This window comes from Nicotiana sylvestris, chromosome 12, assembly GCF_000393655.2.
Source record: "Nicotiana sylvestris chromosome 12, ASM39365v2, whole genome shotgun sequence".
Lineage (NCBI taxonomy): Eukaryota > Viridiplantae > Streptophyta > Magnoliopsida > Solanales > Solanaceae > Nicotiana > Nicotiana sylvestris.
The window spans coordinates 137,157,840-137,172,813 of NC_091068.1; the positions used below are offsets into that span (position 1 = coordinate 137,157,840).

Consider the following 14,974-nt stretch of genomic DNA (forward strand, 5'->3'; position numbering starts at 1 on the left):
TTCGAATTCGATTCCTAGCATATGCCCATGTCGCAAATCACGAACGCAACCTCTAGGACCATCAAAACATGAATCTTGGTCCGTTTGCTCAAAACATTTACCGAAGTCAACTCCTATGGATTTCAAAGCAAAATTTCATATTTTTCTCAATTTTTAACATAAAAGCTTTCTGAAAATATGGCCGAACTATGCACGTAAATCGAGGAGGACTAAAATAAGGGTTTAAGGCCTCGAAACACAGAATTTTGTTTTAAAACAATAGATGACCTATCAGGTCATCACAAAATATAATTCAGGTCGCCTGTAATATTCTTGTAAGTCAGTCTAGCCTTCGGGTTATCTTTTGAGTTATTCTTATCATCCATTATTGTGTTGAACAAATTTTCAAAATAGTTCTTCTCAATATGCATGACATCAAGATTGTGTCAGAGAAGATTATCTTTCCAATATGGAAACTCCTAAAATATGCTCTGTTTTTTCCAGTTATGAGTAACACCATATCTAGGAAATTTAGAAGGTGGGGCCTCGGTAACTTTAGTGAAGTTCTGAAACCTCTCCCAAATTTCCTCACCGGACAAAACTGGAGGTGGCAAATCATGTTCAACTGTATTCTTTTTGAATGTGTTCTTCATCCTTCTAAACTCATGATCAACTGGCAAGAACTGACAATGACAATCAAACCATGACTGCTTTCGGCCATGTCTTAAAGTGAACGCCTAACCATTTTGCATGGAGTAAGGGCATGCTAATTTTCCAACAGTCATCCACCCAGACATTCCATACACAGGAAAATCATTAATGGTCCACATTAAGCTAGCACGCAAGTTGAAATTTTGCTTAGTTGATATATCATATGTCTCAACTCCATCACACCACAACTATTTAAGCTCATCAATCAGAGGTTGCAAATATACATTAATCAAACTCTTTCAATTGCGGGAACCGGGAGTAACACAATTTAAAAAAATATATGGACTAGTCATACACATTTCAGGCGAAAGATTTTATGGCGTAACAAAGACCGGTCAACATGAATATGGTGTTGTAGAAACAGAAAATGGTGTGAAACTATCAACACAAAAACCCAACCGAACATTCCTCGGTTCGCAAGCATAATCCGGATACGTCCTATCAAAATGCTTCCAAGCTTCCCCATTTGAAGGATGACACATAACACCGAGTGGTCTTCTATTTTTGTAGTTCCATATCATATGAGAAGCAGAACTCACCGATGTGTACAACCTCTTTAATCTAGGAATAAGAGGTAAATAATGCATCGAGTTCACAGCAACATTCTTCCCGCTGGAAACCCGCTTAAAACGAGGTTTTTCAAAAAATTTACAACTTTCTAAATCTGTATCACCCTTGTAATGCGACATGCAACTATCTTCACAACAATCGATTCTCATAGACGAGAGTCCTACCTTAGAAACCAATCTTTTAGCCTTATATAAATCTTCAGATATGTTGAAAGTTGGGTCAACTAGTTCACTTATAAGGCCAATGAAAGAATCCATTCCCGCTTGAGAAATATTGCTATATAATTTGATACCTAATAATCTAATTGCAACAGACAACTGAGAGTGCATACTCCCTTCCCTTAGTGGACGACTAGCGTCCTCTAACTGTTTATAAAAATATTTTGCCTCTTCGTTCGGAGGTTTTTCAACACTTTCATGGGTTTCAAAATCGAAGTGTATCCCAAAAACATCCGCAACCATTTCATGGTATCTAGGCCGTTGAACGCTATTTTTCATCGACCTACTACTTTCACCAACAACTACGTTATTAAATATACCATCAGTACCATCAACCTCTCCATGACTAATCCACACAAAATAATTATCCATAAATCCCTTTCTATAAAGATGAGTCGTAACATCCTTCGAACCCAAAAAATTCAAACACTTGCACTTCGTACAAGGACACCTAATCATCCTTCCAATCCGAAACGGTCCAAGTGACATTGCATGCCTAATAAATTCCTTAACCCTCTCTATAGATTCCTCCCTAAAAACCGACGAGTAGGATAATTCCTATTATACGTCCAAATACGATATTCAATCTATAGAAAGAACAAATAAATTACATGTTACATTAATTGTAATTTAACTTAATTTATACAATTAAGTTACATAATAAACTTTAGTTAAAAATTACAACATTTACTTACTAAAATATTGAATTAGTTAAGCCATTCAATTAGACTAACTCATTCAATTATAATTTTTTAGCTCATCCAATTAATATAGAATAATTAGTTAAGTCTAATTTTCTAAAAACAATAAACACTAATGGAACAAGATTATCCCCTAAATTAATAAACCCTAAATCTCTAAAAGCAATAAACACTAATAGAACAATAAATTAAATCCTAAATTAATAAATTATTTCTAAAAGCAATAAATAAAAATAGAACAATAAATTAAACCCTAAGTTAATAAATCCTAATTATTTGTAAAAGCAATAAACAAATAAAAGACAATAAATTAAACCCTAAATTTATAAAAGCAATAAACAAAAATAGAACAATAAATTAAACCCTAAATTTTAAGAATAAGCTTCACGTGGTAGAAGTAGCGGCGGTTGAGCAGTGGTGAGAATGGAGGCAGGTGGTGGAAGAAGCAGAAGTGGAGATGAGGCAGTGGTGGAGGAGGGTGGCGGTGGTGAGGCAGTGGCATTGGGGATTTGGGAGAAGAAGGTAATGGGGATGTTTTTGGGCTTTGATTTTTGGGGAGAATGATAATAGGAATAGATTTTGAGTGGGATTCGGGAGAAATCGCCTTAGGGTTGAAGAGGGTGGAGGAGAGAATGAGAGATAGAGAAATTTGAGAAATGGGGAAGAAAGCCCGCTGGTGGGCTCTAATTAGCAGATTTCCGACAGACGTCAATCGGAAATATCGGTCGGTACATTTAAGTGAAGTATTGACCGTTTGACCATGAACTTATATATATATATATATATATATATATATATATATATATATATATATATATATATATATGTGTGTGTGTGTGTGTGTGTGTGTGTGTGTATGTGTGTGTGTGTATGTGTGTGACCATTTTGACCAATAATACCGACCGATTTCGGTCGGTAACTTCTTTAAAAACAAAATGCGATTTGATTAACTGATATATATATATCTGTGTGTGTGTGTGTATTTGTATGTATATAAATATATATTAAATTTAGGATGCTATATTTACGTATTGTAAGTAACAATAATCTATGAGTGTTTGACCATTTTGACCACCAATACCGTCCGATTTACATATGTAACTTATTAAAAAATAATTAAATATTTAGTGCTATAAGTCGTAGTGCTATATTAAATCTTAAGTTGTAGAAACAATAACATATATATACACACACACACACTACATTTAGTGCTATAAGTTGTAGTACTATATTAAAATTTAGTTCTATATGTTGTTGTTACTAAAACTTATGTATTAATATGTCATGACCCAATTTCTCCTTCCGTGAGTTGTCATAACAGTACCTAGTCTCTATGATTAGGTAAGCCTAACACTTTGCGGAAATAAAATAAAAGCATGAACATTAAGTACTAACAGTAACAAATATCTAATAAGCAACTGAATACCACTCGACATATACAATTATCACCTCTGAAATGTACCAAATAATTCCCAAAACCCGAAATACCGTACGTCACAAACTACTAAGAAGTCTTAACTGTTATATACATCATTTCTACAGAAAGAAGTAAAAATGAACATGGGGGATAGAGGGGGACTCCGAGGATTTGCGGGCGCGGACAGATGTATCTTGAAGTCTCTAATAAGCAGCAGCGACTGCAACTAGTGATGAGGTTGGTAAGATGAACCTGGATATGCATACGAAAAAAATGTGCAGGAAAGGGCGTGAGTAACTCCACAATGGTACCCAGTAAGTGCCAAGCCTAACCTTGGTTGAGTAGTGACGAGATAAGGTCAGGGCCCTACTGGTATTAATATAATGAAATAAGACAGAATGAAATATCACAGTCAAAATAAATACAAAAATCTAACAGGAATAAAATCATAGAAAGACAACACCTCAGAACATAGAGATAACAATCGGGGATCTCCCAAGATACCGTCCCCTAGTACCAAACATAAATATATAGGGGGATCTCCCGAAACACCGTTTCATAGTCCCAAAGTAAATATGCAGTGCTGGAGGATCTCCTGGAATACCGTTCCGTAGTCCCAAAGTAAAAATGCAGCACAAGAGAATCTCCCGAAATACCGTTCCATAGTCCCAAAGTAAATATGCAGCTCAACAATAGAATTACAACTACAACACGAAAATCTTACAATTTAGACTAAGTACAAGTCAATGAAGAAGAAAACATTTCACTAAGCATACTACACAGAGTTCAGATAAGCAATTAAGACACGTAGACATGTTGTCCTAAACTAAATAGGATAATTACATATGCTAGTGTAGCTCAATTAAAGGAAAACATATATTTTACTTAATGAAACAGAGTTTTTCAACAAATAGGCCGTGTACGCACTCGTCACCTTACATACACAACGTTCACATATCAACAATACCAAATCCTAAGGGGAGTTTTCCCACACAAGATTAGGCAAGCCACTTACCTCGAACCAAGCTCAATCAATCCGTAACAATGCTTTTTCCACGAGTATCTGACTCAGAATGGCCCAAATCTAGCGAAAACCAGTTACATAACATAAATATATCTACAAGAAACTAATCTAGCTAATGAAATCAAAGCTAAGGAGAGAAATTGGAAAAAGTCGCCCAAAAGGTCTCCCCGGGTCCACGTCTCGAAATCGGAAAAAAGTTACAAATTATGAACATCCATTCACTCACGAGTTCATTCATACCAAAATTATTCAAATCCGATGTCTAAATCCCAATCAAATCTCAGTAATTTGGTTGGGGAACCTTTCCCCCTTTTCCCTCTTTCTCACCCAATTTCCTCAATTTAATGAAGAAAACAACTATGGATTAATCAAATACAATCAAAATCGATTTACGAATCGGTACCCCAAAGCTCTCTCTGAAAATCCCTCGACGAAACTCCAATTTCCTAGCTTCCAAGTCCAAAAATGAAGAAATGAATCAAACCCTTGATTTAGCGCCTTTTTCTGCCAGTTAAACCGCACCTGCAGTCCATTAACCGCTTCTGCAGCTAGAGCTCCGCACCTGCGGAAATTCAATAAACCTTGAAACTCGGCACCTACTCATCTATAACCGCATCTGCGGATGTGTTTCAACGCTAACTCGTCCACTTCTGCGGAAATCTCACTCCTACTCAAATCCGCTTCTGCAATCACTCCCCCGCAGATGCGGCTCCGCTTCTGCGGTTCTTGTGTTGCATCTGCGACCACTGACCCTCATGCCTAAAATTGTACCTGCGACCTCATCCTCACTTCTGTGGGGCTGCACCTGTGGACTTCCCACCGCAAATGCAAAAACATCAGAACCAACAAACTTCAAAATATGCATAAGTCCAATTTTATTCCGTTGAGCATCCGAAACACACCTGAGGCCCTTGGGACCTCAACCAAACATACCTACAAATCCTAAAACACCATACAAACTTAGTTGAGCCATGAAACCACATCACACAATGCTAAAATACAAATCATCCTCCGATTCAAACTTAAAGAACTTGAAACTTCCAAATTCGACAACCAATGCCAAAACCAACCAAACCACGTTCGATTGACCCCAAATTTTGCACACAAGTCATATTTAACACTACAGACTTACTCCAACTTCTAGAATCGAAATCCAACCCCGATATCAGAAATTCCACTACTGGTCCAAGTCTCCAAAAATTCAATTTTCACCATTTCAAACATAATGAGCTACAAACCTCCAAAAAATAATCCGGACACGCCCCTAAGCCCAAAATTACCTAACGGTGCGAAGGGAATTGACAAAACTCCATTTCAGAGTCGTGTTTGTACAGCTCTGACAACGGTCCAAATCTTAAGACTTAAACCTCCATTTATGGGCTAAGTATCTCAAAACACTCCAAAAACCAAAATGAAACCTCCCTGCAAGTTACAATAGCAGAAATAGATACAAGGAAAACAATTAATAGGGGATAGGGTCTATAAATCTCAAAATGACGGTCGGGTCGTTACATCCTCCCCCTCTTAAAACAATCGTTTGTCCTCGAACGAGCTTAGAGACATACCTGAAGTGGTGAAAAGATGAGAATAACGATTGCGCATATCCTGCTCGGTCTCCCAAGTCACCTCCTCGTTTGGTTGACCCCACCACTGAACCTTTACTGATGCAATGTTCCTTGACCTCAGCTTTTGAACCTGCCTATCCAAAATAGCCATTGGCTCCTCAACATAAGATAGATCCTTGTCCAACTGGACTGAGATGAAATCCAATGCATGAGACAGATCGCTGTGATACCTACAGAGCATCGAAACATGAAATACTGGATGGACTCCTGCTAGACTGGGAGGTAAGGCAAACTTATAAGCAACCTCACCAACTTGCCGCAACACCTCAAAGGGACCAATAAACCTTGAGCTCAACTTGCCCCTCTTTCCGAACCTCATAACACCCTTCATAGGTGAAACCCAGAGTAAGACCCGCTCTCCAACCATGAGTGCAATATCGCAAACCTTCTGGTTCACATAACACTTTTGTATAGACTGGGCCATGCGAAGTCTATCATGAATCACATTACCTTCTCCAAGGCATCCTAAACCAAGTCCGTACCTAATAATCTGGCCTCACCCGACTCGAACCAACCCACTGGGGATCGATACCCCCTACCATAAAGAGCCTTGTACGGTGCCATCTGAATGCTAGACTGAGAACTATTATTGTAGGCAAACTCCGCAAGTGGAAAGAACGAATCCCAAGTGTCGCGCCCCCATTTTTCCTTCCGCAGAAATCAGATTCATGACATTTTAGGTATGGGACAACTCATTCCTTTTGGGAACGAGGTTCGCATTTTTGAAAAGTCGCCACCTAACTATTTTAAGGTGCGTTAGGGCACCCATAATGTTCATTTCCAACTATGCTTGATAACGAGAGATAGGGTAATGACTTGAAATTATCCGAAGGGGAAGGTGTTAGGCACCTCTCAGGATCCACTAGTATGGTTCCCGGCCAGATAGTTTTTTGTGAATTTGTATAATTAGCAAATAGACAAGTAGGGCTCAAATAATAGGAGATTTAAGTTAAATACACAAGTGTTTGAAAATGATTAATGAAAGCAAGGTTTTGAAAAAGAGTTACAATCTAAGCATGCTTATGAAGGTAAAGGGGGTTTCCTACGATTGTTTGTAATATGGATCATATCAATGCAATACCCGGTGTGACATTCCTCAAAAGAGGGGATACATGTGGTATTACCGCACCGGTTATCATATCTATATCTACCCTTTCTCACCCCGTGAAGGTAATTGAAACGAGGGTTTGTCTCGACTTTTATTGCATGCTGTTACCCGTCCCTTACTAGCAGTCCAGGAGGAATTTAGGATTTCTATCCTATAAGGAGGTTCTAGGTAGACCCTCAGGTTTAAAGGCAAAATACTAAGGCGACATACAAAACTAGTAGGACTACATTTAAAGGGGGAAACACAGAAAACAAACAGAAGGCTCAGATATGCCTCCACAAATAATGCACATAGACATCATGACTCATACATAATTAAGGTCTGAATTTAGAATCCTAAAGCAGGGTGCTTAATTGGTAACATCAGAACCAGATTTATTACATGACTCAGAAAAGAAGTTTGAATCAGGTTTACCTACTGATTTTAATAGTTGATAATTAGACAAAGGCAGTTCTAGTTTAAGTTATTACCTAAGGCTTGCCTAGGAGCAAAGCGAGATGCAACAGTTATTCAGAATTATTAAAAGATGGTTTGGAGCTTATTTTACCCTAAGAGCATGATGTTTTAGTTGATACGAATGCAGATGTTATTACTAGTTATATTAAACAGGATAATCGAGTTTGAAGTTGTTTTACCTCTTTTATAATCAGCAATCTACACTAAGTGTGAATGCAAGTGCAAATAAGATCCTAAAACATGGTGTCTAAAGTGCATGTATGAAACTCATGACGCAGAATTCCTAAGAGCAGGATTTTTAAATGCATAGACATAGAGCATGGATCAATGAATGAGGTGCTGAATCAAGAAACATAAGTCCTAAGAACATGATATCTAATGCATTGTATGGATCCTAAGCATGGTTTCTATTGCACAATTAGGAAGATAAACCTAATAGCATGTTTTCTACCCTTAACAAATTATGGCATGCATATTCACCCTATCCCTTTTCACTAGCCACCCCAAGACTTGTTTACAAATTATTACAGACCATGTGATTGAATTACATAAGAGATGTAAAATAAGAAGTTACAACTATAGGAAGCCTCATTCTAACTTCCTCTCTTATGTGTCCAGGTTCAGAGGGAACTCAAGGGTCCCAAAGCAAGGCTCACACAAAAGGGGCAGAACCTAGTAGCCTAAGAATATATGTGAGAGTGCTTGACATAGTTTGAAAAGAGTTTGTTTAAAAAATGGACTGACAAGTCCATTTTGAAAACAATTAGTAATAGAGATAATTGGAGGCAGTTGTAGTAGCAAACAAAACTCAAACACCTTAAGAGGGGATCACGCACAGAATCAATAGTCACACAAGGGGGTCAAGGGATTTGGGATACATAAACATTTGACTATAAACACATAACCCCATCAAGGGTCTTAGGACTAGTTTGGACATGCACAACAATAGCTGATACTGGCACAATCACAAACTAGTCAGAAAGAACATAAACACATTGAAAGGATAGGGAATTGGGATTCATAAGACGGTAAGTACACAATAAGTAATTGACAAAGCATGCCTTGAAACACACATAGGGGAGTGCATTAATCTAAAGGGGAAGGGGAGACATTATAGCATGCTGGTAATGTAACTAAACTGCAGGTTTCACAACAGAACCACAAGCAGAAGTAGACCAAAAATGAGAGAAACTGAAACAATAAGAGAAACATGTTGTTGTTGAAGCTTTAAAATTGAACTAGGACATACCAGTTAAAGAAGCAAAGTGCAGAAAAGTAAAGCAAGTAGAATTCCACAGTCTAGCCTTGGCTTTCAGCCGGCTAGACAAGCAGTAACACAAGTAGCAGAGAAAGAAGAGAGAGTTTAAGTGTGTATGTGTGTGTTCTGAACTATATGTTCGTGTGTTTAGAGAAGAGAGGGTAGAGTATTTATAGCTTTGAAAACAAGTAGAAAATAAAGTATCAAGTAAAGGTTTTGCACAATTATGGAAGTAATCACCATAAGAATCCAATCAATACAAGTACTTCCCTTTAACCAAGGAATTACTGCTCAAACGGATACTAACAAGGATAATTAAGGAACGAAAATCAATTTGAGAAAGATTGATTTTTTATCATATAAGGGATAGTAAAAGTATAGAGTATATAATTGAGTCTAGGTACAGAATATACTTAATTTAGGGAAAGGATTCAGCGATGTGAAACATCGCAACAAATAAAGAAAGGGAATCAATCAACTTAAACAAGCAAGTAAAATTAGGGGTTTATAAGAAAACCTTGCATTTAAACCGTAACTTAAGGAAATCAAGATCTATAAAGAAGGAGTCATGATTCTACATTTCGACATATAAATAGAAAAGAATGAACATGCGTATCAGACATGCAGGGTCAAACATATTGACAAAAAGGAGCAAACTAGATGAACACAAACATACAGAAGTGACATGGGTGGGCTAAGGACTACTCGAAGCATGGTAATCAACAAAGTCGAGTAGTCATGGCTAACACATAGAACCAAAATAAAGAACCAGTCTAACACATAGTAACAGGTAAAAGAGATCAGGCCATCACACAGAAACGAGTAAAAGAAGTCTTTAAAACTCACAGTAACAGATGAGGAGAATCTTTAAGACATTAGGGTTTTAACAAAGTTGAGTCAGAAACACTAAGAACTCAGAATCAGTCAAGTTAAACATAGAAAGGATTTAACCATAAAGAACTTAATCGAAATAGGCGTGCATACAAAATGAACAAAGACAGTTCCAGAACCCTGAATAAAACCAAAAATACTTAGATTTTCAACATGATGAACTAGGTAGAAGAAAACAAAAACAAATCATTTAAACATAGTAGAATCATAAGAGAACACTGAAAATCAGAGGAGGAGTCTTTTGAAAGAGGTTGAGAAAACCCTAATTTTGAAGACAGTGAGTCACTTTGAAAAAAAAGACCAAAAAAAACCTTTGAGAAGAATACCAAGAGGTTCATAAATACACAGATCTAATACAAATTTGAAAGAAAAATAGGAAAGTCTTTAAAGTTAGGGTTTCAGAGAACCCAAAAAAGTGAGAAAACTTCGAAAAGTTATCGATCTAGCCGGAAGAGTCACAGATCTTACTCGAACGACCATGGATGGACAAAAAATGGCAAGGGAAACCATGGGAGGCGAGTGAACCACCTCTGGTTCACTTGAAAGACTCAAAATGGTGACACACCTTCAAGAGGGAGCCATAAGGCTGGTAGGTGGTGAGACCACCATAGATTCAAACAAGGAGATGGCTGGAGAAATTGGGTGAAGTTCATCAGAAAGGAGGGGAGGGAAGAATGTTCTAGAGAGAACCAGAGATAGATCGAGAGATATGGGAGTCGGTTGAGTGAGGAATGACAGCGTTTGGGGGGACGTCATTTGGTTTAATTTAGGAAGGAGAGCTGGGGACTGTTGATCTGAATGATCAACTGTCCAGATTGTATAGGGTAGGTGGAGATCCAGGTTTGGATAGGATTTAAAGGGTGTGGGTCGAGTTTAAAGTAAAATTTGGGCTGGGGAATTGGGGTCCAATTTGGGCTATAATTGAAATACAAAAGGGGTTGTTATTTAAATAGTCAGTTTTCCCTTTTTAATTTATAAAAAATAGTAAATAATTTCTAAAAATAAATTGAAAGTAATAAAGTGATTAATAATACCTAATTAACAATTTAAAAATACAGAATCTGATTTTATGCGTATAAAACACAATTAAACCTTAAAATGGCTAATATTGTAATTATGTGCAATTTAGCTTTAAAAATATAAAATAAAATTGTAAGAATATATAAAAATTACCTTAACCATATTTTGGCATAAATATAAAAATACAATAGATGAATTATCAAAACCATAATTTTGGAAATAATTATTGGAGATTTTATGGATAAAAAGGGAGAAAATAAATCAATTTAAACCTTTAAAATTATGGGAAAAATAATAAAACACTTGGACATGCTTATATATGCACATATATGCTATTTTGAAGTTATTTTGCATATTGAAAATATATATGAAAAAATTGGGTATCAACATCAAGAACCACCAAACTCCATCACACACGCACGAAGCATATCCTCAAGAATTTGAATGGTTCGCGCAGACTGATGGTGAAATGCTGTGCACAAGTCCACCTGAGTACCTAACTCATGTTGTATGACTCTCCAGAACTGTGATGTAAACTGCATACCCCGATCAGATATGATAGATACCGGCACACTCTAAAGTTTGACAATCTCACAGATATAAACTTTAACCTGTTGCTCAGAAGAATAGGTAGTCATCATAGGAAGGAAATGAGATAACTTGGTCAGCCTATCCAAAATCACCCAAACTGCATCAAACTTTCGCTGAGTCCGTGGGAGTCCAACAACGAAATCCATAGTGATCTGCTCCCATTTTCACTCCAGAATCTCTAACTTCTGAAGCAATCCACCTTGTCGCTGATGCTCATACTTCACCTGCTGGCAATTTAGGCACCGAAAGACATACTCCACTATGTCTTTCTTCATCCTCCTCCACCAATAATGCTACCTCAAGTCTCGATACATCTTCGCGACACTTGGATGAATAGAGTATTGCGAGCTATGAGCCTCCTGAAGAACCAACTTATGCAAACCATCTACATTAGGCACACATAGCCTACCCTGCATCGTTAATTCACCATTATCCCCAACTGTGACCTCCTTAGCATCACCATGCTGGACCGTGTCCTTAAGGATAAGCAAATGGGGGTCATCATGCTGACGCTCCCTGATACGATCATAAAGAGAAGACAGAGAGATCACACAAGCCAATACTCGACTCGGCTCAGAAATATCCAATCTCACAAATTGACTGCTAAGGCCTGAACATCCAATTCCATAGGCCTCTCTACTGCTGGTAAATATGCTAAACTCTCCAAACTCTCTGCCCGGTGACTCAAAGCATCGGCCACCACATTGGGCTTCCCAGGGTGGTACAAAATGGTGATGTCATAATCCTTAAGCAGTTCTAACCACCTCCTCTGATGCAAATTAAGATCCTTCTGCTTGAACAGATACTGTAAACTCCGATGATCAGTGTAGATCTCACAAGGGACATGCTACAAATAATTCCTCCAAATCTTCAAGGCATGAACAATAGCTGCTAGCTGAAGGTCGTGGACATGATAGTTCTTTTCATGCACCTTCAGCTATTTGGATGCATAGAAAATCACCCTATGGTCCTGCATCAACATTGCACCGAGGGAAACTCGTGATGCGTCATAATAAACTGTATAAGACCCCTAACCTAAAGGAAATACCAGTATTGGGGATGTAATCAAAACTGTCATGAGCTTTTGGAAGCTCTCCTCACACTCTTCCGTCCACCTGAATGGAGCACCTTTCCGGGTCAGCCTGGTCATAGGTGTTGCAATAGATGAAAATCCCTCAACAAATCGACGATAATACCCCTCCAAACCAAGGAATATCCAAATCTCTGTAGCTGAGGATGGTTTGGACCAACTCTGCACTGCTTCCACCTTCTTCGGATCCACCTTGATCCCTTCACTCGACACCACGTGACCTAAAAATGCCACAGAATATAACCAGAACTCACATTTTGAGAACTTTGCATATAATTTATTTTCTCTCAAAGTTTGAAGTACTGTCCTCAAGTGTTGTTCATGATCCTCCCGACTCCGGCATTATACCAGCATGTTGTCAATAAAGATAATGATGAGTGAGTCAAGATAAGGCCAAAATACACTGTGTATCAAATGCATAAATGTTGCTGGGGTAGTTGGTCAGCCCAAATGACTTCACAAGGAACTCGTAATGGCCATACCGAGTCCTGAAAGCAGTCTTCAGGATATCTGGCTCCCGAATCTTCAACTGATGAAAACCTGAATGTAAGTCAATCTTGGAAAACACCCTGGTACCCTGTAACTGATCAAATAGGTCATTAATACGAGGCAAAGAATACCAGTTCTTCATTATAACTTTGTTCAAGTGGCGATAATCAATTCACATACGCATAGAACCATCATTTTTCTTCACAAACAAGACAGGAGCACCTCAAGGTGACACACTGGGCCGAATGAAGCCCTTATCAAGCAATTCCTTCAATTCCTTCAACTCATAAGGGGCTATACAGTAAGGAGGAATAGAGATGGGCTGAGTGCCCAACAACAATTCAATGCCAAAATCAATATCTCTGTTAGGCGGCATGCCTGGAAGATCAGCTGGAAACACATCAAGAAAGTTCCTCACTACTGGAACTGACTCAACTGTAGGGGTATCAATACTGACATCTCTCACATAGGCTATATACGCGTCACACCCCTTCTCAACCATTCGTTAAGGTTTAAGAAATAAAATAACTCTGCTGGGAATGTAATCTAAGGTACCCCTCCACTCTAATCGCGGTAAACCTGACATAGCCAGCGTCATGGTCTTGGCGTGACAATCAAGAATAGCATAATGGGGTGACAACCAATCCATGCCCAAGATAACATCAAAATCTACCATGCTAAGAAATAATAAATCGGCTCTAGTCTCAAACCTACTAAGAGTAATCAAACATGATCGATACATGCGGTCCACAAAAAGAGAATCTCCCACAAGAGTAGACACATTAATAGGGGAACTCAAAGAGTACCGAGATACACCCAAATATGGGGCAAAATAAGAGGACACATAGGAAAAAATGGATCCTGGATCGGATAGAACTGATGCATCTTTATGACAAACCAGAATAATACCTATAATGACAGAATGAAAAGCAACAGCCTCTGTACGAGCAGGAAAGGCATAGTATCTGGCCTGGCCTCCCCCTCTAGGATGACCTATACCTCCCCGACCTCCATTTCTAGCTGGCTAAGCAGGTGAACTAGCAGCTGGTGCTAGAATCATGGCTTAAGAACCCTGTGCAGCACATTGTGGCTGAGAAGTCTGCGGAGGTGCACCCCTGCTAAGTCTGGGGCAATCCTTCACCATATGACAGGTGTCACCACACTCAAAACAAGCTCTAGGAGGGCGATAACACCCCGTACAAGTGGCACATTAGATATTGGAGTTGCATAATAAGGCTCCTAAGGTCTAGGAGGAGCTGAAACACCACTAGCAGCGGGAAAAACTGAATGAACAGGGCTACCCACATAACCTCTACCATCGTGAACTGTAGCTGGGGCACAGGAACAAGAAAATTGGCCAGACTATCAAGACCTCTTGGCCTCTCTCTCCTCTTTATCCCAAGCAAGCATGCCCTTCACTCTCCTAGCAATACTCACCACCTACTAATACGAGATATCCATCTAACTCCCGGGCCATGCCAGTCCTGATGCTAGGAATGAGTCCCTCAATAAACTGACGGAACCTCTCTCGAACTGTAGAAATCAAGGTCGGTGCATGTGTAGCCAAGTCACTAAAATAGACTACATACTCTAAAACAGTCATAACACCCTAGAGCAACTGCTCAAACTCCGCGTGCCATGCGTCCCTGAGGCTCTGAGGGACATACTCTCTCAAAAACATGTCCGAGAACTGAGTCCATGTAAGGGAAGCTACCTTAGCCGGACTGTCCAACTCATAAGTACGCTATTATTTATAGGCTGCTCCTTGAAGCTGAAAGGCAGTGAAAGAAACCCCACTCGACTCTGCTATGCCCATAGTGCGTAGG

At 38.8% G+C, this 14,974-nt stretch overlaps 2 protein-coding genes across 2 annotated transcripts; both read right to left on the reverse strand.

Moving 5' to 3' along the window:
- Positions 1 to 458: 458 nt before the first annotated feature.
- LOC138883809 (uncharacterized) lies at positions 459 to 1,850 on the reverse strand. Its single transcript, XM_070164523.1, has 3 exons — positions 1,230 to 1,850; positions 722 to 878; positions 459 to 652 (listed from the first exon to the last, which is right to left on the reverse strand). The coding sequence occupies exons 1-3, from the start codon at positions 1,848 to 1,850 to the stop codon at positions 459 to 461; spliced, it is 972 nt and encodes a 323-aa protein (XP_070020624.1).
- A 4,124-nt stretch (positions 1,851 to 5,974) lies between these two features.
- LOC138883810 (uncharacterized) lies at positions 5,975 to 6,612 on the reverse strand. Its single transcript, XM_070164524.1, has 2 exons — positions 6,186 to 6,612; positions 5,975 to 6,042 (listed from the first exon to the last, which is right to left on the reverse strand). The coding sequence occupies exons 1-2, from the start codon at positions 6,610 to 6,612 to the stop codon at positions 5,975 to 5,977; spliced, it is 495 nt and encodes a 164-aa protein (XP_070020625.1).
- Between the last annotated feature and the right edge of the window lie 8,362 nt (positions 6,613 to 14,974).